The 25,378-nt window shown below is 34.7% G+C and overlaps 1 protein-coding gene and 1 pseudogene across 1 annotated transcript; one reads left to right on the top strand and one right to left on the bottom strand.

Annotated features, from left to right (window-relative positions):
• Positions 1-223: 223 nt before the first annotated feature.
• Positions 224-1,186, top strand: LOC100930165 (annotated as a pseudogene).
• Positions 1,187-22,082: 20,896 nt separating this feature from the next.
• On the bottom strand, positions 22,083-23,027 carry LOC100918873 (olfactory receptor 13D1-like). Its single transcript, XM_012544259.2, has one exon. It carries the CDS (start codon positions 23,025-23,027, stop codon positions 22,083-22,085), a length of 945 nt encoding a protein of 314 aa, XP_012399713.1.
• Between the last annotated feature and the right edge of the window lie 2,351 nt (positions 23,028-25,378).

Below are 25,378 nucleotides of genomic sequence, written 5' to 3'. Positions count from 1 at the left end.
ACAGTTTCAACATATTCCCTTAATAGCCATTCATGTCTTTTGATAACTTACTGTGGAATGGCTCTTTATCATTTTATACATTGCAATAAATTTCCATTTTCACTCATACATAGGATAATGCTTAATATATATTGAGAGAAACATCCCTACTCACACCTCTGGAATAAAAACATCTATTCTCTCTTTGCCTCAGAATCCTGGAGATTGAAAGAGAACTTCAAAAATGAATGAGACCAATCAAACCATCGTGAAAGAATTCATCCTCCTTGGCCTTTCTGGACACCCAAAGCTGGAGACTATTTTGTTTGTCCTGATCCTGTGGATGTACTTGGTAATATTGTTTGGAAATGGAGTCCTCATCACAGCAACTATCTATGATTCTCACCTACATACACCCATGTACTTTTTTCTTGGCAATCTCTCTTTCCTGGATATTTGTTACACAACTTCCTCTGTACCTCTAATTCTAGACAGTTTTCTCACTCCAAGAAAAAGTATTTCTTTTTCAAGCTGTGCAATACAGATGTCTCTGTCTTTTGCTATGGGAGCAACTGAGTGTATACTACTTAGCATGATGGCATTTGACCACTATGTGGCCATCTGCAACCCCTTGAGGTATTCTGTCATCATGAGTAAGACAGCCTATGTGTCGATGGCAGTTTGTTCTTGGACAGCAGGGTCTGCTAATTCCATACTACATACATCCCTTGCAGTTCAGTTACCATTTTGTGGTGCTAATATTATTGACCATTTTGTTTGTGAGATTCTGGCTGTTCTGAAGTTGGCCTGTGGAGATATTACTATTAATGTGCTTATTATGATGGGATCAAACCTCATTTTTCTAGTTTTTCCTCTGATATCAATTTCCATCTCTGATGTTTTTATCCTTGCCACAATCCTGAAAATCCCTTCAGTAGAGGGGAAACGTAAAGCCTTTTCTACCTGCTCAGCCCACCTGACTATGGTGATCTTTTTCTATGGGACCACCTTCTTTATGTATGCAAAACCCAAGCCAAAGATTCAGTTAATGCAAATAAAGAAGTTATTACAGACAAACTCATTTCCCTGTTCTATGGCGTAGTAATACCCATGCTCAATCCCATCATTTAAAGTCTGAGGAACAAGAATGTAAAAGGCAGCTGTAAAGAATATGTTGGGTCAAAAATGCTTTCTTGAGAAGATGTGAAAGGCAATCTATTTGGTGAAAGCTTTATTCTGAGAAAACATTTATGGAACATAATTTTTCAACTGTATTTTTTTTTGTTTTTCCTATTATTACCTTCCCCCTAGAGAGCAGTGCCATATAACCAAAGGTCTTAGAAATAAAACAAAAAAGAAGATAAAATAATTAGCAAAAATCATCAATACACTGAAAAATATCTGAAAACATGTAATGCTCTGCAGTCGTGTAACTTCTACCTTTACCATCTGTTACTGGGAAATTGTCTGCCCTTATCTCTTCTTTATGTACATGCCTGTTCTTTGTAATTTTACAACCTTCACTATGTAAGGATTTTTTTTTTTTTAGCACAAATGAACTTTATACTTTGTTAAAGGTTTGTTCTAGGTCTAATGAGATATTTATGTGATTTCAGATTTTTTTTGATTTCCTAATGCTGAATCATACTAGTCTTCCTGATATAAATTTTTACTTGATTGTTAATGATTGATTTCTTGAATAAATTGCTGGAGTCTATTTGACAGAATTTTATTTAGAAATATTTAAACCTATGTTTATTAATGATATTGGTGTATACTTTTACTTCTTTGTCCTATCATTGTACTCTGGTGTCTCAAAAAAGTTTGATTTGGTATTCTCAAATTTTGAAAATGTTTTATGTAGTATTAATATTAATTTGTTTTTAAGTTTAGTAGACCCACACACTCAACACACACATTTTGGTAATTTCTTTATTTAACAGCTCTATTGAATCTCCTGGTAGGGTTATTTTACAGTTTTTAATATTATCCTCTTATTTTTCAATGTTTTCAGTTTTGTTAACATATAACTATGTAAAGTAGGTTTTGGTTATATGTTTTATTTCCCCTTACAAATTGTTGCTTTTTTGTTGATTTTATTTTCTGTCTTTTCTCCTTCATTTTAGTTTTTCAATTACATTAGTCTTTTTGTGAAAAACCACTTAATAGTTTTATTAATCATCTCTATAATTTTTTATTCTAATTTATCAATTTACCCTCTCATTTTCAATGTCTCCTTATTTTATGTTTGCTTATTGTTAACTTTATAGCTTCATTTTTTAAGTGAATGACAACTCTGAGATATCACTTCTTATCTCTCAGATTAGCTAAAATGACCACGAAAGATAATGATAAATACTGGAGAGGATATGGGAAATCTGAAACACCAATGCAATGATGGTGGGTTGTGAAATGGAGGATCCACCTCCATTCTCCATTCTGGAAAGCAATTTGAAACTATGTCAAATGGTCTATAAACTATGCATACCCTTTGATGGAGCAATGCTACTAAGGGATCTGTATCCCAAGGAAATCTTTAAGGAAAGGAAAAGAGGTCCTGTCTGCAAAAATATTTGTAGCAGTTCTTTTTGTGATGGCAAAGATTTGGAAAATAAGTAGAAGCCCCTTAATTGGGGAATGGTGAATAAGTAATGTTATATGAAAGTAATGAAATATTATTGTTCTATGAAAAATGATGAACAAGCTGATTTTAGATAGGTTTTAAATGATTTACATGAACTGATACTGGGTGAAACAAGTAGAATTGGGACAACATTGTACACAGTAACAGCAAGATTGTCTGATGATCAGCTGTGAAAGACTTTGTACTTCTCAATAGTTCAGCAATCCAAAGCAATTCCCATAAACTTTGGATAAAAAAAAATGCTATCTGCATCCAGAGAGAGAACTATGGAGGCTCAGTGTAAATCAACACATGCTATGTTCACTTATTTTTGTTTTTTTTTCTTATGTTTTTTTCCTTTTTCCTTTTTCATCTGATTTTTCTTTTATCAACTAAACTCTATCTCTAAAGAAATGTGTAATAATAAAATTAATGTATACTTATAACCAGAGAAAAAAGAAAGCAATAAAAAAGGGAAAAAATTAAATTGTCTTTATTGAGTCCCTTGAAATCAGTCTTTGATGCTGGCTCCTTGGGGTTAAATAATGTTTTTGTTTGAAACAAAATTCTGAAAATTTGATAGTTTGTTGAATATCAATTTTTTTCTAGATATAATATTTTTGCTACAATGTTAGTTCTTTTAAAAGTCATTAGACAATCTTCCAGGAGTTGCAGTTTTTTGTTGTAGCTGCTAACAAATACTGTGCAATTCTTATTGTAGCTCCAGTATATGTGAATTGTATTTGCTGCTGTTGTTGTTTTTGCTTATAAAAGTTTTCTGTTTGACCTATGACTTTAGAAATTTAGCAATGATAGTTATATGTTTTCCCAGTGAGATCCCTTTGAGGTGGTGATCAGATTTTTTTCTCTTTCTACTTTCCCCTCTTATTCTATCACTTCAGGAAATTTTAATTTTTAAAATTATTTTCCAAAGCCCTCTCTTTCTCTTTTTGTTTGGTCATGGCTTTAACATAGTCCAATTATTCTTACTTTTTCTCTTCTTGATGTGTTCTTCCTCCACCAGATGGCAGGTAGACCAATACATGTTAAATATGTTAAAGTATATGTTAAATATAATGTATGTATACATATTTATATAATTATCTTTCTGCACAAGAAAAATCAGATTTAGAAATAAGGTAAAAATAATCTGAGAAGGAAAACAAAAATGCAAGTGGACAAAAACGGAAATGCTATTTTGTGGTCCACACTCATTTCCCATAGTTCTTTCTTTTTTTTTCTTTATTTTTTTTTTATTTAATAGCCTTTTATTTACAGGATATATGCATGGGTAACTTTACAGCATTAACAATTGCCAAACCTCTTGTTCCAATTTTTCACCTCTTACCCCCCCACCCCCTCCCCTAGATGGCAGGATGACCAGTAGATGTTAAATATATTAAAATATAAATTAGATACACAATAAGTATACATGACCAAAACGTTATTTTGCTGTACAAAAAGAATCAGACTCTGAAATATTGTACAATTAGCTTGTGAAGGAAATCAAAAATGCAGGTGTGCATAAATATAGGGATTGGGAATTCAATGTAATGGTTTTTAGTCATCTCCCAGAGTTCTTTTTCTGGGCATAGCTAGTTCAGTTCATTACTGCTCCATTAGAAATGATTTGGTTGATCTCGTTGCTGAGGATGGCCTGGTCCATCAGAACTGGTCATCATATAGTATTGTTGTTGAAGTATATAATGATCTCCTGGTCCTGCCTATTTCACTCAGCATCAATTCGTGTAAGTCTCTCCAGGCCTTTCTGAAATCATCCTGTTGGTCATTTCTTACAGAACAGTAATATTCCATAATATTCATATACCACAATTTATTCAGCCATTCTCCAACTGATGGACATCCATTCAGTTTCCAGTTTTAGCCACTACAAAAAGCGCTCACAAACATTCGTGCACATACAGGTCCTTTCCTTCTTTATAATCTCTTTGGGATATAATCCCAGTAGTAATATTGCTGGATCAAAGGGTATGCACAGTTTGATAACTTTTTGAGCATAGTTCCAAACTACTCTCAAATGGCTTGGATCATTCACAACTCCACCAACAATGCATCAATGTCCCAGTTTCCTGCATCCCTCCAACAATCATCATTATTTTTCCTGTCATCTTAGCCAATCTGACAGGTGTGTAGTGGTATCTTAGAGTTGTCTTAATTTGCATTTCTGATTAATAATGACTTGAGCATCTTTTCATATGACTAGAAATAGTTTCAATTTCTTCATCTGAGAATTGTCTGTTGTTATCCTTTGACCATTTTTCAATTGAGAATGGACTTGATTTTTATAAATTAGAGTTAATTCTCTATATATTTTGGAAATGAGGCCTTTATCAGAACCTTTGACTGTAAAAATAGTTTCCCAGTTTATTGCTTCCCTTCTAATCTTGTCTGCATTAGTTTTGTTTGTACAAAAACTTTTCAGTTTGGTATAATCGAAATTTTCTATTTTGTGATCAGTAATGATCTCTAGTTCTGCTTTTGGGATAAAGGCTTCCTTCCACAGGTCTGAGAGGTAAACTATCCTGTGTTCCTCTAATTTATTAATAACTTTCATTCTTTATGCCTAGGTCATGAACCCATTTTGACCTTATCTTTGGTGTACGTGTTAAGTATGGATCAATGCCTAGTTTCTGCATATTAGTTTCAACTTTCCTGCTAATTTTTATCAAATAGTAAGTTCTTATCCCAATAGTGGATCTTTGGGTTTGTCAAAGACTAGGTTGCTATATTTGTTGACTGTTTTATCCTTGAACTCTAATCTATCCACTGATCAACTAATCTATTCCTTAACCAATACCAAATAGTTTTGGTAACTGCTGCTCTATAATATAATATTAGATCTGGTACAGCTAAGCCACCTTCATTTGATTTTTTTTTTCATTAATTCCCTTTGAAATCTTGACCTTTGTTTTTTCCATATGAACTTTTGTTGTTTTTTTCTAGGTTGCATTAAAATAGTTTTGGATCTGATTGGTAGTAGCACTAAATAAATAGATTAGTGGTTAGGTAATATTGTCATCTTGATTATGGCTTTTGCTCTATCCAAGAGATTTAATATTTTTCATTGTTGGGATTTGACTTAATTTGTGTGAAGTTGGTCTGTAATTTTGTCATAAGTTTCTGGATTTTCTTGGCAGATAGATTCTAAAATTATATTATCAGTAGTTACTTAAATGGTTCTTGTAACTCTGACTGTTGGATGTTGTTAGTGATATATAAGAATGCTGATGACTTGTGGGTGGTATTTTATAACCAGCTACTTTAAGCAAAGTTGTGGATTATTTTAAGCAACTTTTTAGTAGATCTCTGGTTTCTGCAAGTAGCATCATGTTGGCCGTAAAGAGTGATAATTTGGTTTTTCGTTTGCTATTCTTATTCTTTTAAGTGCTGGGCGTTTCTGGGGCTTAGTGAATAGAGGTGTTGTATAAATATTAAATAGTAACGGATAGTGGGCGGCGTGTTGTTTCCTCATGATCTGTTGGGAATGGGCAGTATGCCTGGTGACAATGATTTTGGAGTGTTTTGCAGATGGAGTGCTGGGAGTGGTATTTGTAGAGGATGAGTGCGTGTTATTGGCGCTATGCCATCAAGATGTTTTCTCAGGAATTGGTTTTGGTGGACCTTTATGCTAAATGCTTGTGTGTCTGCATCTATTGAGATGATCATATGGTTTTTGTTGCATATTTTGGTGATTTAGTGTCTTGCTAGGAGGGTTTGTACATTGATAGTTTTCTATATTGAACCAGCCCTGCATTCCAGGGTATAAAGTGCTACTGTGATCTGTGTATTCTGTGAGATGATTTTCTGGTCTTTTGCTAATATCTTATGTAAGATTTTAGGTCAATGGACTTCATTAGGGAGATTGGTCTATTAATTTCTTTCTTGTTTTTAGCTACTTGTTTTGGCTATCAGTATTTCTTTCATAGAAGGGATTTGTTTCAAGTACTGGCTTTCATTCCTTAGTTTAAGTTTTTTGGAGTGTCATGCTATGCTAATGGGTCAATTGTGCTTTAAATGTTTTTGTAATTTTACATGTAAATCCATCTTGGTCTGTGGAAAGTTTTTTCAGGTGAGTTGCTACTTAATTGCCTGTTCTACTTCTTTTACTGTGGCAAAGGTTTTGGACTTTGTTCTAAGCAATTTACTTCTCTCTGTTAGTCTGGAGTCTATATTTTTGAGGTTTGTTCTCATTTCACTTAGGAGCTTATGGCAAATTTATTGGTCTTTAGTTGTGCAAATTTAACTCTTTATTATTTCTAATTTCTGTTTGCATGTGAGTGGAAAGTTGCGTTTTTGTATGTCCTTGTGTGCATTTTGAAGACTAGCTTAGATTTCTTTCCGTCCTTTTTCTAACAGATTTGCAAGATGTGCTTATCTAGTTTTTAGTTTTTCATAACTGCAAATGGGCTTAGTTTTTATTAATTTAGTGCAGTAGCATGTTTTCTTTAATGATTTTGTATTTTCCAGTGGTTCTAATTTTAGATAGTTTCAATTGCTGAGTATTTGAGTGGGTTTTAATTTGGTCTTTGTTTGCTTTTTTAGTGCATTCCAATTCATTAATGGCTTTTTTGGGCTTTTCTTGTTTTATTCATGTTTCTAAGGATATAATTCCTCTTTTACGCTTTGGCTTGATTTCCACTTGAGAGTGTGTTGGATTTTGTGTGCTGTGCATCATTGTGTTTGTCTTTTCGTGCAACTTATTAACCTCTGTGACTATAAGTTGATGCTTCACCAGGTGCATGTGCTTTAAGTATGAGATTGTTTAGTTTCAATGTACTTTTAGTCTTATTTGCCTATTACTTTTTTTTGATTTGGAGATGTGATTTTTGTGATTGCTATCGATGGTCTAGATTGTGGCTATTTACTTTGTTTCTGTTTCTGCTATTTTAAATTGTGTTTATGTCTAATATATGGTTATTTTGAATAGGTTCCATTTGAACTGTTGATGGAGAGAAAGTATATTCCTTTTCTATGGCTTCATTCAATTTTTCCATAAGATTCACATACTAATTTTTAATATTCTATTTACTGTTTTATTTTCTTTCTATTTATTTTGTGGTTTGATTATGATGTCATTTTTGAGTAATTCAGTTGAGATCTCCCACTATCAGTTTTGTTGTCTATTTCTTTCTTAATTTTTTTTTTTCTCTTGAGGGTTGAGATGCCATTTTTAACATATAGGTTGATATATTTTTTTGAGATGATTAGGATATTGCTTTGCATAGTTGTTTTATATGCATTCTTTAGGGAGTGGTGTTTTCTTCCTTATCTCTTTGTGCCAATCTTTAGTATTGCAGTAGTCTGTAATGCTGGCTTTTTTGAGTGCTGCAGATAATGGATGGCTATCTTTTTGCATTTTGAGTTTTGCCTGAATGCTTTTAGTTTAGATTTTGCTCCGTTTTACTTTGACTCAATGATCTCCTGCTTTTAAATGCTAGTTTTTCTTGTAAGACAAATGTAGTTGTGAGGGTTCTGCTTTTGATCAGTCTTGTATCTGCCTGCTTTATGGGTTTTGAGTTTTTTGTCCTTTACATGTAGCGGTTAGAATTACTGAATCGTATTTCCTGTGCTGGCTAATAACCTGCTGATTATGCTTTTCTTAATCTTGCCTCAGATTTCTGAACATGGATTTTAGCTGATGCTTAGTCTTATATCTGTTGTTGATGTTTTTGCCCTCTTCTTTTACTTTTGATTTTGTTATCCTTTCCGCCCGCGTTTTTATGAGAGTGAGTTTTTGTTAAAACGAATATAAGGATTATTTTTCTTTGGCAATTGATAGTAGAAAGTTACAATCCTCTCAGATAGTTTCTGATTTGTCCTTTTCTAAGCTCTTCGTGTGGTGATGTGGTTTCTTTTATTCTTAGTTTTTGCTTTTTTTATGTCTGACTTGATTTTGTGTCTTCAGAAATGCTAAGTTTTCATTGTTCAGTTTGTATTTCTTCCCAGAAGAATTATTTTTCTATAGCTTTTAGCTTTTTGTATATGTCTACTGCAGTCTTTAAATGTTTTGTCTTGGAGATATTTTGTAGTTTGTTTTTTCTTCAGAACTTTTTAGTGAATTCATTTATTTCCTTAATGTCACCTCAGTGTATCTTACTGGTTTATTTGGTGTCTTCTTTGTAAACATTTTTCCTTCAATCTGAACTTTCTAGTGAATTCTTATTTTTTGCCATCACTATATTTATGTTTCTGATTCTGGCGAATTTTAACTTTTTCTCCTGTATTTCTAGGAAGTTGTTTGGCCATATTCTGGGTTCTTTCTTTCCTGTTCCTCATTTATCTTCTACTATCTTTTGAGACTTCTTAATGAGTCTCTTTATGAGATGTATCTGTAAAAGAGGACAGCTCTGAGCTATTTTTCATCATAGTTTTCAGAAAGGTCCAATAATCCTCAGATTATGCTGATCCTAGATCTATTTTCAAGTCTGTCGTTATAGCAAGCTAGCATAATTCGGTTTTTATCAGTTTGTTCATTTTTGTTTTTAAAGCCTTGACGGTATGTCTAGTGTCTCTCTGCAGATGCAGATCATTAAACCGTTCTCGCTCTTGAGGTTGAGGTTCTGAGAGAGTTTTCCTTTCCCAACAGGAAGTGGATAGCATCTAGTATCGGGCCAGTTAGGGCTTGTTGGGTTAGCATTGCTCCTCTGCTAGAGACTAATTGGGTTTAAAGTGTCATCTGCCAGGCGGAGCCTCTTGTGGGGCTGTGGGTAGCATTTCCGGACCGCCACTAATTTTTAGTAAGTTGTCTCTCTTGATGCAATTCACAGATCCTGAAGCTTCTATGCCAAGTTCTGCCCTTCTGCGCAGATTGAGGCTAACCTGGCTGCGTCCTTCTGCAGTGCAGGATTCCTTTATACTTCCCAGAAACACCAATTGGTTGGGCGCTGCGCTTGTGCTGAGAATCTGTGCTTAACTTTCGTTTGAGGTCCCTCGAACCTAATTCTCTCGAGTCTGCTTATCTCCCTGGCCCCGAACCAACTTTGTATGGCTTGACTCGATTCCTTCTCTCGCATTGGTGAGTTCTTCTAACTCTCTTTGAGACTTTACGTAATGGTAGCAGTCAAATCTATTTTGAGGTCGATATACATAAAGAGGGTAAGAGAAGAGCTTAGAAAGTCTCATGTGTCATTTCTCTGCCAGTCTTAGGTCTGCCTTCCCAGAGTTCTTGTCACTGGGTAGCTGGTTCTCTTATTCTGAACAATTGGAACTGATCTATTCATCTCATTTTGAGAGAGCCAGTCCATCAAATTGATTCATATAATATTAAGCCTTTAGGTATGTCTCCTAGGCAAGGGGGGTTCCTGCAGAGCAGGGAGAGATGTAAACCGATTTCGGCTCTGAGGTATGGGGTGCTCTGGGGAGTTTTCCTTTCCCCCAACAGGAAGTGGATTCGATGGCCGAAATCGGGAGAGGGCTTGTGGGTTAGCGAGCCCTCGGCGGGGATGGGAAAGTGTCATGCCCCAGGCCGGGCCCTTGTGGGCTTGGGTATTAGCAGCTGACCACGGACCCCACAAACTCTGCCCAGTGTTCCCTGCCTATCTCAGCCCTGAAACTCTATGGCCCCGCCGGCTCCCACGCGCAATTGGGAGGCCCCGGCTGCGCCTCCTGCAGTGCAGGATCACAACTGCCCCAAGGAAACCCCGACGGGGGGGCTGCGTTTGTGCTGAGATCTGTGTTTCACTTTCGGTTTGGGCCTCCTCGAACCTAATTTCCCTTCCCAGTCCGGCTATCTCCCCCTGGCCCCGGAACCAACCTTTTTGGCAGACTGCAGATTTTCTTCGGGTGGTGGTTGTTCTCTTTTCTTTACAATTGTAGCAGTCCTTTTTTGAGGCTCGATATAATATTGATAAAGAGGGTAAGAGAAGAGCTTAGAAAGTCTCATGTGTCTTCTCCGCCATCTTGGCTCTGCCCTCCCATAGTTCTTTCACTGGGTGTAGCTGGTTCTCTTCATTACTGAACAATTGGAACTGATTTGATTCATCTCATTGTTGAAGAGAGCCACGTCCATCAAAATTGATCATAAAATAATATTGTTGTTGAAGTGTATAATGATCTGGTTCTGCTCATTTCAATCAGCATCAGTTCATGTAAGTCTCTCCAGGCCTTTCTGAAATCATTCTGTTGGTCATTTCTTACAGAACAATAATATTCCATAACATTCATATATCACAATTTATTCAGCCATTCTCCAACTGATGGGCATCCACCCAGTTTCCAGTTTCTAGCCACCACAAAAAGGGCTGCCACAAACATTCTTGCACAAACAGCTCCTTTTCCCTTCTTTAAGATCTCTTTGGGATATATAGACCCAGTAGTTACACTGCTGGATCAAAAGGTATGCACAGTTTGATAACTTTTTGAGCATAATTCCAAATTCCTCTCCAGAATGGTTGAATGCCTTCATAATTCCACCAACAGAGAGTCTTTTTTAAAAACTTCATAGGCAAACTCAAGTTTTTCACTGTACTTAGCTCAGATATTCTTTGATGAGACCACATATAACATAACCTAACAGTTTAATAAAGCAGAAAAGCATATATGTGGTCATAGCTTTGGTAGAAAAGAAATATTGCTCCAAAAGTAGATGATATATTTGAACAAACTAATATCAAGAATTGTACCAAAGAAGCTGTCAAAAGAATTATTTTCCTCAAAAAGGTATCGTGGGAAAAACACTAGACGTAGTAAGGAGACCAAGGTTTGTTAGTCCTTCTAGCAGTGCTACATACTAAAATTATATTATTTTGTGCAGATCACTTTACCGAATATGTTCCCAGTTTCTTCATCTATAAAATGATGGGGTTAAAATAATTATTTCTGCGATTATTAATTATACTCAATTACTTCTACTCAAAAATTCTTTGAAACCATTCTATCCTTGATTTAAAAAAAACTATTTTTTCTTTCCATCTGAAGTTATGTTTTTTCCTCTTACCTTAATACTTCAAAAAAAACTGTGATCTCATCAATGTGCATTACTTAGGTTAAACTCCACATATTTATGGAGGTTTTGTGAATTGTTGGGCAAAAATTTATTAACTGGTTCGAGTCAATTAATTCAATTCAACAAACACTCATTAAGCTCCTACTATATGCAGGCAGCATGGTATGATGGAGAGATAATCATCAGCCTCACAGTCAGGATTCAAGTCTCACCTCTGGAACATACTGATTGAGGGAACCCAGGCAACTTATTTAGCTTCTCTCTGTTCTTAGACATCTCTCTAGTACTATAAATTAATTAATTAATACTATAAATTGCAATGGGGCTGCTGATCTGCCTTGATCGCACTGAAACCTCAATACATGGGGATGTCATCTCTATACAGATGATATTACAGATAATTTTTAATATCAGCCACTGCACTAAACCCTGAGGATATAAGTGAATTATAAAATAAACAGTCCCTTTTACCAAGTCATCTTTCTGACAGAGCATTTATTTATCAGTCTTCTGGTGACCAGTCTCTCCAATTTTAATTAAGCTGGTCCTCAGATGATAGACACTGTCTGCTACAGGGCTTATACTTGAAGCCTTTCCAGCTTTGTTGTACCTGCCAGAGATTCTGTTCTTCACATATTAACTTTAAAGGTCACATTCACCTCCTTACTAAAATGAGATTTTGAAGCAGGAATTTAGAGGGAAACTAGTAAGATTTTCTCTTTCAGACAAAATGTCCATATAAGTTCTCTATATGTGACTTATTCACAATTATAATCTTCAAATTCAGAAATTCAAACAAACCAAAAACAAAAAGAAACTGTTTTTGAATGGACAAAGTCTATCTTTTGACTTTTTCAAAATGATTTTGATTATTCATATAATTACTAGCACAAAATTTTCCTTCTCTGATCAGAAATATTTTCACTGCTCTAGTTGCCTTTTAATTTTGGACCTCATCATTCCATACTGTCCTACTATTACTAAAATGCACATCATCTCATATGATCCATTTTGCTGATTTTAAGGATTGAAAAGCTGAGGTGCAGAAAGTTGAAATCATTCATCCATGATCCACAGAAAGTGACAGAACAAGAAATTCATGAGAGGATTCTGATAAGATGGTGAGGTAGGTAAGAGAATTCCAGGTTCTCCAGATTTTCCCCACAAACGAGTCAAAATTGTACCTCAAAGCAAACATAGAACAGATAAAGACATAACAGTTGGGAAAGAACAGTGGATCTCCTAGGACAATCAGAGAAGACTTAAAGAAAGCTGCTAGGATGGAGGTTCAAGATCCGTGAAGTATAAACACCTCTGGGCTAGTTCAGCTGAAAGAGCAAACCACCAAACCTGGGGGCTTGAGGTAGTTGAGAGGTAGTTTTGGTCCCAGCCAAATTTTCACACACACACACACACACCCCTTCTAAAATTAAGAAAAAAGAAAGAAAGAGCAGGAATAGGTGGGAAGAAAAGGTGGGAAGGAAATAAAGGAGGGATCCTTGAAGGGGAGGTAGATTAAGAAATAACAAGGCAAGTAGTAGGAAGAAGTAAAGTAGAAGAGCAGCAGGAAAAAAACATAGTAATGTAAACATAATAATAATGATCATTAATCATTAAATCATTAAATGACATAAATCATAAAATCTGGAATAAAGCAGAACTTATTAGAAAAAAAGCAAGGATAGTAATTACAGATCTCATATAAAGTTAAAATTAAAATAGATTCAATCAAATGGGAAACAGTGAAACTACACTATATGCCAGCCATATTAATAAATATTGTTTTAGATTATTAAAAAACTAGATAACTAGATAATATAAGGTTGGAAATATTGCTGTGGTGTAGGAAATGATGAATTGGTAGATTTAGAAAAATATGCAAAGACTTAGATCTAATGAAGGATGATATTATCCATCTTCAGAGAAACAGAGGATAAACAAGTGTACATAGATATGTATGAATGTATATATGTATGTATATGTGTATGGGTATGCTCATAGATATCTATGTATATGTGTATACATGTATATATGATTATATCTTTTGCTTGACTGTAGCCTGCTTGGGGAAGGCAGGAAGGGAAGGGGGGAAAAAGAATATAGTTAAAAACTGCACAGCCAAAAACAAAAGGAAACTCACAAGGAAGCCAAAAAAAAAAAGATGAATAATCTAAAGTATTTATTATATCCACTTTCTTGAAGTCTATATTTTGAAACCTCTCATGTTTTGCTGCACATATGACAATTTTTTTTCTTTTTCTACTTTGTATTTAAATTTTAACTAAATAAAAATATTTCTTAAAAAATAAATTCATTTCTAAGTTCTCTGACCTCAAAATAAGCATTATTTCTGCTGAACCACAGTGCTTCACAAACTCAGTGGGACCACAGTTCAGATATAATAATTAAGATATACCTGTGGTGAAAAATGGTACAGTGGATAGACTGCTAAGTCTTGAGTCGGGAAAACTCATCTTCATGAGTCCAAATCTCATTTCAGACACTTACTAGTTGCATAACCCTATGCAAGTCATTTAACCTTCTTTGCCTCAGTTTCCTCCTCTGTAAAAATAAGCTGAAGAAGAAAATGGCAAACCACTCCAGTATCTTTGCAAAAAACAAACAAAAAAAAAAACAAATGGGGTCACAAAGAGTCAGACATAACTAAAAAATAGCTGGGTAGAAGAGCACAATTCAAAGAAGTAGAGAAAACAGTGGTCAAAGCCAGTAGTTTATAGAGCCAATTCAGAAAATCAACCAGAGAGTACATTGCATTTAAGAGGTCCAAACCCTGAGGTGAATCCAGCTTGGAAAAAAGTCAGGGAACACCATGGAGGGGGAAGTCCAAGGAATCAGCTTACCTGACAGCCTAAAGTGACATTCTTTTACAGAAGTGATATGTTTGTCATGCCTTATTCTTCATCAGCTTTACCAACACAGCTGCCACTCCTGCCACCTGGAGTCCTGCAACTAGGAAATAAACAGCAGAGCCAGGGATTTCTGAGTCCTATTTCATTGATGCATCCACTTTACCATGATTAGCACTCTCTTGTAGCAGCATTGTCTCCCCTCACACATAAAACATCTCTGGAAGAATGAGAGAGAAGGGAGTAGCCTGAGAAAATAGCTACCATAAAGATTCTATTGCATTTGGCTTCTCTTCTCCTGTCTCTCTGTCTGTGATGGGGCACTGTGGGAGCACGGAGTAGACTTTCTCTGTAGTTCTCTGTTGCCTGGCTAAATCACTCAAAATATATAAGCTGAAAGAATAAATGGGTCTCAACGTATGAGAAAACTGAACACAAATGATGATGATGATATGATGATTGTTTTAAATAATTGCTAGTATTTATATGATACTTTAAGGTTTGCAAGGCATTTTTATATATCAATAAGCATTATATTAATGTATTATTATATGCTATAAGATGTTAATATATATTGCATATACTATATGCCAAGGTCAAGGGCATAGTATGTAATGCACTGGCCCTGAAGATAGGAAGACCTGAATGCAGATCTGATTCTCAGACAGTCAACAAATCACTTAACCCTGTTTGCCTCAGTTCTTCACCAATTAAAAAGAAGTGGAGAAAAAATATATAATAAATCACTCCAGTATCTTTGCCAAGAAAACCCTAAATAGAGAGACAGACACAATTAAAACACCACAAAAATATGCTTAGTGTATGAATGTTTATATATCTTAATATATACGTGTCTATGTAATTTCCTTTCATCCTCACAACAATCCAGTGAGGTAGGCACTATTATTAGTCCAATTTTATAAAGTGAAGCTAAGGAAAGTGGTCACTTGACTTATGTAGGATCACACAGCTAATGAGTGCCTGAGGTAGTATTTGAACTCAAATCTTCCTGATTTCAAGACCAGTTTTCTATTTAATACATCACCTAGTTATATCTAATAATTGGTTACCATGAGGAAGGAAACAATGGGATATGGTGGAAAGGTCACTGAACTCAGAGTCAGGTTATTTAGATTCAGTTCCAAACTCATGAACAAGAAGAGTATTAATAATTTCAGACCCTCAGTTTTCTCATCTATAAATAGATGTAATAATACTTGTATAATTGTGAGGAAAGTTATTTGAAAATGTTATGGTGATAAGAAAATAAGAACTGTTACAGTGGAAATGGTGGCAGGAGAGAACAAGGCAGATGAGAAAAATCTCGTGAAGAAAGCATAGATAAATGTCAACAGAAAGTGGGGGCAGAAAACAGATTATTAAGATAAAGAGTAAGTCATTGGTATCATATAGACCATAGGATCACAGATTTAGGGGTAGAAGGGAAATTGAAGGTTGGCTATCAATTTTAATCTCTTTATTTTACAAATGAAGAACCTTGGGCCTGAAGAGATTTGCCCAATGTCACACTATATATAGGTAGTCAGTGACAAAGCCAAAGTTTAATGGCAGATTCTCTGAATCCAGGTTCATGCCTCTAGTAAGCCCCTAGACAATTCTTTAGAGAATTTTGAAGTTGAAAGGAAAGAGAAACAGAGGGAATGACATGAGGGCAAAGAAGAAATAGAATAAGTTCAAGGGGAAAAATATTAAATATGAAATAACAGGGAATGTTTTGTCCTAGAGGAATAAGGAAGAGATAGGATCAAGAGGGCATAAGTTAATGGGAAAAATAGTAAAGATAAAAACAACTTTTAAAGGCTTTAGAATTGTAGTTAATGCAAGAATAAACCATGACTCTAGAGGCCTCAAGATGAATTATGCTACATAACCTTCTGCCAGAAAAGTGATTCATTTAAAATCCAGATTGAGATATACATTGTTGGATATGACTAGTATGAGAATTTGCTGGGGTAGGGTACAAAAGTTTCTTGTGAGGTATTTTTTAAATTTTATTAGCAATCAGGCTAGGGGCAATGAAAGAGACACTAATTGTAAATAAATCAATCAACACTTTTTAAAATATAAGAGGTGTTGCTCAACTTGATGATAACCTACACAGGATGTTGGAGGAATCCAGTTAAGTTATAACAAGCAGGAATCTTGGAAAGAAAGAATTTTGAGAAAGAACAAAAGAATAGCTAAAGATAAAAGCTGATTTTCTGTGGATTAGGGGAATGTGGAAGTTGAGACATTAGAGAAAGAGAGAAAATTCTAGGGAGTTTTTCAACATGACCTTGAATTTAATAAAGGAGAAGGGCAGATCTACTGACACAGAAGGGAAGAGCTAGAAAAATAGGAGAGGCTAAAATATGTTCAGAATATGTGCTATGTTAAATGTAACAGAGAATCTAAAAAAGATGAATCAAAGCATCCATAAAGGTTCAATTGAAGTTAAATTGGATTAAATTGCTGCAGTCACAAACAGAAAACTTGCATGGTATTCTACAATAATTCAGGAAAAGATCAAATAATAGAGATTCTCAAGCCCTATTCAGATATCATGATCAAAAATAAACATATCAGTAACTTCATGTTTCTTATCATCAGAGCTCCAAATTTAAAGTCCAATGACATGAGTTTAAATTGCTGTTCTATCACTAATTGTTGAGAAAAAAATCATCAAACACTTATTAGGCACTCACTGTGTGCCAGCCACTGTACTAGGTACTGAAAATATGAAAATAATGAATATTCAGTCAATATTCTTGAATTAAGTCCCTACTATGTGCCAGACACTGTGCTAAGCATTGGGGATACAAAAAGAGACAATTCTTGCCCTCAAGGAGCTGACAGTATAATGGAAACAAGCAAACAAATAAGTACAAAAAAATCTATCTACAGGATAAATAAGAAATAATTAATAAGGAAGAAGAACTGGAATGAATAGGAAATGAGAAAAGCTTCCTCTGTAGAAGAGATTTTAGCTGAGTCTCAGCTTAAGCTGATAGAGAGATGAGGAACAAGAATCTTCTAAGTATAGGGAACGACCATAGAAAATTTCTTGAGCCAAAATATGGATTATTTTATACTTAGAAAATGGAAACCAATGTCACTGAATTGAATAGAAGATAACAGAGTAAAAGATATAAGAGGACAGAATGGGAGGAAAACATTAGAATAAAACAATCTCTACTATGAAGGATCTTATGTTCTACTGGGGAATATCACATGAACATATATAAGAATATGCAGAATAAAAAATGCAAGATAAATGTAAACCAGGTAATAAATTAGGTAATTTGGTAGGGGAAGTCATGACATTTAGAAGGATCAGAAAATGTTTCATGTAAAAAATACTTGAGCTGCATCTTGAAGGAAGAAAGGAATTCTACAAAATACATAGTGGTGGCACCGGGGGAGTGGGGAAGGGAGCAGCAATCATTGTAAAGCCACAGAAATGAGAGAATGGAACCAAGTCATGTGAGAATAATAAAACAGGTCACTGATGCTTATTAACTGTGTAACCTGAAACAAATAGCCATAACTCTCATGACCTCATTTTCCTCACTTGTAAAATGGGGTGGAATAAATGGCCTCTGATACTTCTTCCAATTTTACTTTTATGATGCTGTGTTCCTATGATCTTCCATTTGTTAGTTGTCATTTAAGAAAGGAAAAAAACTAGACTAAATTATTACCTAGGAAAATATGCTGGTTAGTTTGCAAACATTTATTTATTACTTAAAAGGTTCCAAGCTCTGGGCTAAGTACTGAAAAAACAAATAAAAGCAAAAATTATCCCTGTCCTCAAGGAACTTGTATTCTACTATAGGAGACATTAGTTTTATATAACTAGTTACATGAAATGTTGTACATTATAGATATACAATATGCTATAAATGGTATAAATATATATGCACATTTATATCTATGTGTATGTATATATATATATATATATATATACATATATATAGTGAATGTATTTGTGTGTGTGTGTATATAATGAAATTTTTTCCACTGAAATTGAGAGTAGATGAAAGCAATTTCAAATAGGGACCCTGGAAAGATACAGGATAGAATTAGAATTGAGTCCTGAAGGAAGCCAGGAAGAGTAAAAAACAAAAAAGGGGCGGGGGGAAGATGGGGATGTATACTATTCTTGGAGAATGGTCAGTGCAGAGGTACAGAGATAAAAGATGAAATATCATGTTCCAAGCACTCAAGTTAGAATAGAGTATTTGGCTAATGGAATACATGGGAAGGGTTAAAATGTAATAAGATTGGAAAATTGGAAGTATCAAGATTGTGAAGAACTTTAAAGACAAACACAGAAGTTTAATTCTAGAGGCAATAGGAAGCCATGGGAGTTTATTGAACAGAAGTGGGGGAAGGGAATGACATGATCACATCAATCCTTTGTAAAATTCACTTTCTTTTCTGAGATAGATTGAAATGGGAAAATGCTTGAGGCAGGTTAGAAAATTATTGCATTAGTCATATGACTGAAGCTCAGAATTAAAGTGACTAGACATGAAATTATTACATGGAAGAGACTGGAGGAAGGAATTGAGATATAATAACTTCAGTTTAATAAATATTCCTTTTGAAAGATCTGTGGAACATACAAAATGTAGAAAAGGCCATTAGTGATGCACAATCAACTTATGGAAGGGAGGAAATTCACTTTCCACTGCTCCTATTCAATAGCAAATATACAGAGTCATTTCAGAGAATAAGTTAGAGGAAGTAAAAACAATTCCTCTCAGTTATATAGATATCCTTCCCAAAGATTCAATTAATGTAAAGAAGAGAGTTCTACCCTGGGATTTCCCTAGAACATCAAGATTCATATCTTTATTACTCAAAAACCTGTCCTAAGAACTTTTACTATCATTCAATAAGCATTCAGAATAAATATATTAAAATTTGTTAGATTACATAGTTGTTATTTTACAGATGCCAATATAAGATGAGTAAACCAATTCATTGGAACAAATACTGATTAAAATCTTTTTCTTCAAACAGACAGACCTTTATTATGATTTAGAAGTACTGCCCCCTATTACAGCTCCCTCTAAAGTACCACGCATGACATAGTTTATATTATTTCTATTCTTTACCTAATCCCACAGCTTCTGTTTGCCACATGTAGTTAACCTTATCTGCATTCCTATATCCATGAGCAGAAAATCACCTTTATGATTAATAAGAGCGTAGGATTGAAGACAGATTTACTTTGCAACCCTTGCCAGATCAGTTATGGGGGAGATGGAACAGGTCTCATTTTCCTCTCCTCTTGAATCCTTTGTCTATTTGTGCCAGACACTTTCATTCAATACCAACCCCCAGAGCTATATTATTTCTACAATCTGCCTTCTATGCTCCTTTTCAGTCTGAACTAAGAGATGGAAAATACAAATCAGGCAGGAAACTTTCATCAGAGATTTCATCAAGTTTCAGTTTTAGTATCCACTAAGATAACCTCTGAAACAACATGATCAGTGCACTCAAACCCAACTATACATATAATACATTCTTGACCCAAGAGATAATGATAGGCTCTATCTCCATTGGACTCTATGTTTTGAAAGGTGATGTAGTGATTAAGAGGCAGCTAGGTGGCTCAGTAGGCAGAATGCTGGGTGAGGGGTCAGGTATGAAAGGGTTCATACACTAACCTCAAACATACAATTGTTGTGTGACCTTTGGCAAGTCGCTTAACCCTGTTTGTCTCAGTTTATCATCTATAAAATCAACTGGAGAAGGAAATGGCAAGTCACTGCACTATCATTGCCAAGAAAATTCCAAATGGAATCATGAAGAGTTGGACACAACTGAGTGACTGATCTATCTTCATAGTGAATAGAGCCTTGAACATGTAATAAAGAAGACATAAGTTCAAATCCAGCTCTAGATACTTACCAACTATGTGACCTAGGCACTAAACTAAGTGCTTTACAACTTTTAACTCATGTGTTCCTCAAAACAACTCTGCAATAGATGCTATTAATTACCCTAATTTTACAGGTAAAGAAATTGAGGCAGACATATTAACTGACTAATCCAGGGTCACCCAGTACCGTGTATGGACTTTGCACAGCAATATAAGCTGCCAAAATAGTTCAAATACCACCTTCCCCAAGAATACAGAAAATTACTATATCACTATATTAATTCTCCAACAATTGAGTTTAATAACTTTATCTTTTCTCAGGTGGCATTGTATTCATCACCAACCAAGTGATCTCATTAAAATCATTCTGGTCCATACATAGGATAGTTTTCCTCACCAATGAATGCAATGGTTCTGAGCATCCATGCTGAGAAGTTAAAAATTCATACTGGTAAGATTTTTTTATTTGAATAGAAAACAATATGAAAGATTTCTCAAATATATTAAAATTGGTTTATATATTACTCTGATCCTTCCTCTCAATCTTTATTGGTGAGAGTTCATTATACCCAAATGACCCTGGAACTATCACAATGGACTCCAGAAATCCATGCTGATGTCTATAAAGCTTCCTCCCACCTGGTACTCTAGCTTCTACTCTGGAGATCCAGATTTCACATTGGTAAGAACTGATCATTATTAGAGGCCCCCAGACCCAATGGTTGCAAACTTTCTCTCATACTGAATAATTATGTCTGCTTTCCTCTGATTTCCTTTACTCTGGGAATAATTCTCAACATTATCATTCCTAGAAAAGAGATTTCAATCAGTTACCCATCAATCAGTCAATACTTACTAAGCACACACTGTGTGCCAGACAGTGTGATAAGCACTGCCACAGTTATATGTATATTGCAACCAATCTACAAATTAATAGATAGTTCTGAGAGAGTTGTCTGAATTTTAGGAAGGTTAAATAACTTGTCCATAGTCACAGATCTAATAAATGGTAGAAGCAAAATTTAAAGCTGGACTTTTCAGACTCCAATTACATCTATATGGAATATAAATATCCTGCTTCTCTTCACCTAGAAAATGAATGTTATTGACTTGACTCAGAACCTCATATACAAAGGGGAACAGAATAAAGATGTATTAAGTCCTTTTAAGCATGATTTTTAGGCATATTACAAATATTATATCATTTGCTTAGAACATACCTTTATTCGGCCCAAAAGAGATTCAGTGGATACTGAGTACAGATAAATGAGTCTCATATTCTCTTATGAAAAAGTCTATAAATCAAACATGTTTAAAAGGTCATGTTGTTGCTACTGTTATATTGAGTTGCTATAGTCAAAAAAATCTTCAATCACCCCCAAAAGATGATGAAAACATAAATAAGCAGCCTATACTATGTTACCAACAAAGGTATAAATGCAAAAGAGTGTAAGAATCATTACCAAATATACAAGTAGTAAAGGCAGGGGGGGTTCTAGAGTAAGAAGGAAACAATAAGTAGACAAAACAAGTTATACTTTAAGATCTTTGTGTCTCAGCTGGATTGGAAAGAACATTCTGCTGAGAATTTATCAGAAAACTTGGACCAGAATTACATAAGATGGAATACATGGAGAGAGGTTTTGTGATCTTCCTTATACGAGAATATATCCCACAATGATGAATTCAAAATATCCAAGTAAATTATTGTCCTGTGAAGGGGACCTGCACCATGGAGCCAAGCCAAATTTTTCACAGTTTCCACAAGGACAGATTTCTGCTTAGAACTTTTTTCACTGCAGCATTCACATCCTTGTTCCTCAGACTATAGATGATGGGATTGAGCATTGGAGTAAAAATCCCATAAAACAAGGTAATCAGTTTATCTGTGGTCAGTGAGGCTTTGGACTTGGGCTTCATATATATGAAGAGGATTGTCCCATAGAAGATGATCACCACGGTCAGGTGGGCTGAGCAGGTAGAAAAGGCTTTGTTTCTTCCCTCAGCAGAACGGATCTTTAAAATGGTGGAGAGGATGAAGACATAAGAAACAATGATTAATAGCAGAGGGATCAAAGTGACAATTATAGCTCCTACCAGCATGATGAGTTCATTTAGGGAGATGTCAATACAGGCTAGGTGCATGACAGCCAGTATTTCACAGGTGAAATGGTCAATGACATTTTCCCCGCAAAAAGGCAACTGCATGATAAGAATAGTTTGAAACAAAGAGTCAAGACCACCTATTAGCCAGCACAAAGCTGCCAGGTTCACATAAACGGTTCTGTTTATGACAATGGGATATCTTAGAGGGTTACAGATAGCCACATAGCGGTCATAAGCCATGACAGCCAGCAGGATACACTCTGTCGTTCCCATGGCAAAGGAGATTGACATCTGGGCTGCACATCCTGAGAAGGACAAAGATTTTCGTGTTGACAGGAAGTTCACCAGCATTTTAGGCACAAATGAAGATGTGTAACAAATGTCTAAGAAGGAGAGATTACTGAGGAAGAAGTACATTGGGGTGTGAAGATGGGAATCCAGAATGCTCAGTATGATAATGACACTGTTTCCAAACAGGATGACTATATATATTATCATGCATAACACAAAAAAGAAAATCTCAAGTTTGGGGTATTTGGAAAATCCCAGGAGAATGAATTCATTTGGAGCTGTCCTATTGGTCCTTTCCATTTCTCTCATTTTTCAGCTGCAGGAAGTGAGGAGAGAATGTAGAACAAAGTACCATTAGGAGCATTTCAACAAATATTTGAGCCTTATGATAATGCTATTCATGGGTTATATTATCAGATAAAATTCTGGTCTTGAATTCAGGAGGACTTGAGTTTGAAACCTGCTTCAGACTCTTACATGGTGACCCTGAAAATCATTTTATCTTGGTTTGCCTTAAATTCTTTATCCTTGAAATTGGAATAATAATATCTACTTAAGAGTTATTATGAATATCAAATGAGTGAAACTGTAAAGCATTTTACAAAACTTTGTTTTCATTCAAAATTCTGTAAAAAAATTTTCCTCCATTGGACCATCCAGATGAAGCCACTATTCCATTCAAAATTCTATATTCTTAACTCTATAAAACCATTCAGATAAAATCACTGATTCTAGTGTTGTCTATATTCTAGCCCCTCAATAGGAAAAATAATTGCTAAAAAATTTTTTTAAATTAAATAAGAAGCTCAGTAACTCAGTAATATGTAAAACTCTTTACAAACTTTAAGTACTATTGTTAAATAATTTTGAGAAATGTGTAGAGTTGAAAATAAGATTGTCTTATGATGAGGTTTGGGGTTTGTTTGGGTTTTGGTGGGGTTTTGGTACCTCTTTAAACCCACTTGCTGAAGTACAAGTAAGACCTACCTAATATAAAGTGAAGGGTATCCAGGATAAATGTCATTTGATATGGAAATTTTTTAGTTGCATGTGTACACTTCTAAAATCTCTTAAATTATTGGTCTCTTCTACAAAATCTAAGATCCTAAAAATATCAATAAAAGTAATTATTGTTAATTATAACTTAATAAATCCCTTTCTTGCATCTTCAAATATGCCTCATAAAATTACTTTGCTTTATTGATATTTCTAGCTATTTCTTGTAAGATTCATAGAATAAAATTAGAGCTGGACAGAACCTATGTGATCCTTTATTCTTAGAAATTCTTAACTTTTTCTCAGACATGGAACTCTTCATAGCACCTGATAAGGTCTAAAGACTCCTTTATAGTTCCTACCAACATGAGTTCATTTAGGGAGATGTCAATACAGGGCAGGTGCATGACAGCCAGTATTTCACAGGTGAAATAGTCAATAACATTTTCCCAACAAAAAGGCATTGAATAATATTTTAAAATTAATAAATTAAAATGCATAGGATTGTAAAAGAAATGAATTATATTGAAGTATAGTTATCAAATTATTAAAAACAAAAAGAAAAAACTGGTTTCCATGTTAAGGACTGCTTATCTACTCCAAAATTAATTTTGTAGATTAAAAACATGATAAACATTTGAGACTCCAACTTGTTAAGTGACATTTTTAATAACCAAAACAAAGCAATGGCAAGTTAGTAATAAAATATGGATTTATATTTTTATTTCAATACATAAAATTAATTCTCATTTTGAATTAATATAGAAATTAACTTACTGAATTTCTTAATTCATATGTCTAAGATTGTTTGTTAGCAATGATTTCTGCTAATGACTTCAACTAGATGAGGGTTTTTTTTGGAAGCAAAAGTATATAATTTTGAATGTAATAGTCAACTGAAATTAGGAATCACCTCCAGATAAAAAAAGATTACTCTCTCTCAAGTTATGAGGACACCCAGAACATAGAGCCAACTCTAACTTCAGCAGTATTCTATGACCAATCCTCTCACCTCTAATCATGACTTCTACTTCCATTCCAACAGTAACACTGAGTCCTTTAGCTCTAATGGGCTAACATTTGGATTATCTTCCCTGAGTCAAGATTCTACAACATTCCCCAGGGCTCTCTGGCAGCCCATCCCCTTCTTTCTCATCTTCCAGTTTTTCTTTTGATGTTTTCTCATCAATACAAATTCTATGAAGTCTGGAACTATCTGCGTTACTTCTATTTGCTTATGCAGTGCTTAGTACAATGCCCAGTACTTGATAAATTCTTATCAGTCTATCTATCTACTGTCCTTTATTTCTTTCCTCCTTTTTTTTCTTTCCTCTCTCATTCCCTCTCTCCCTTGCTCTCTTCCTTTCTTCCTCTTATCCTTCTTCTCCTACCTCCTTTTCTTTTCCTCCTCTTCCTTCTCCTCCTTCTTATTTTACTCACACTTTCTTCCCTTATTTGTTTTTCCTATCTCTTTATCATCTATCCCTAGACCACTCAGGTGGTTTAGAGTCACTTTAACAATGAACTAGAGGCCAGAGAAAAAATGAATGAGTATAGAACACTATAAATATTTATTGAAGAATAAGTACACAGATTACTTATTTCTAGGAAATAAAAGTAATAATAATTAATAAAATATAATTAAAATAATAAAT

The sequence above is a fragment of the Sarcophilus harrisii genome, chromosome 1 (assembly GCF_902635505.1).
Source record: "Sarcophilus harrisii chromosome 1, mSarHar1.11, whole genome shotgun sequence".
In the NCBI taxonomy this organism is placed as follows: Eukaryota; Metazoa; Chordata; class Mammalia; order Dasyuromorphia; family Dasyuridae; genus Sarcophilus; species Sarcophilus harrisii.
Note: the sequence above shows the minus strand (reverse complement) of the source record. Positions and strands in the feature narration are given on the sequence as shown.

Bases quoted from the DNA above. Each gene is read 5' to 3' on its own strand.
- LOC100918873 (XM_012544259.2), bottom strand. From the start codon at position 23,027: ATGGAAAGGACCAATAGGACAGCTCCAAATGAATTCATTCTCCTGGGA.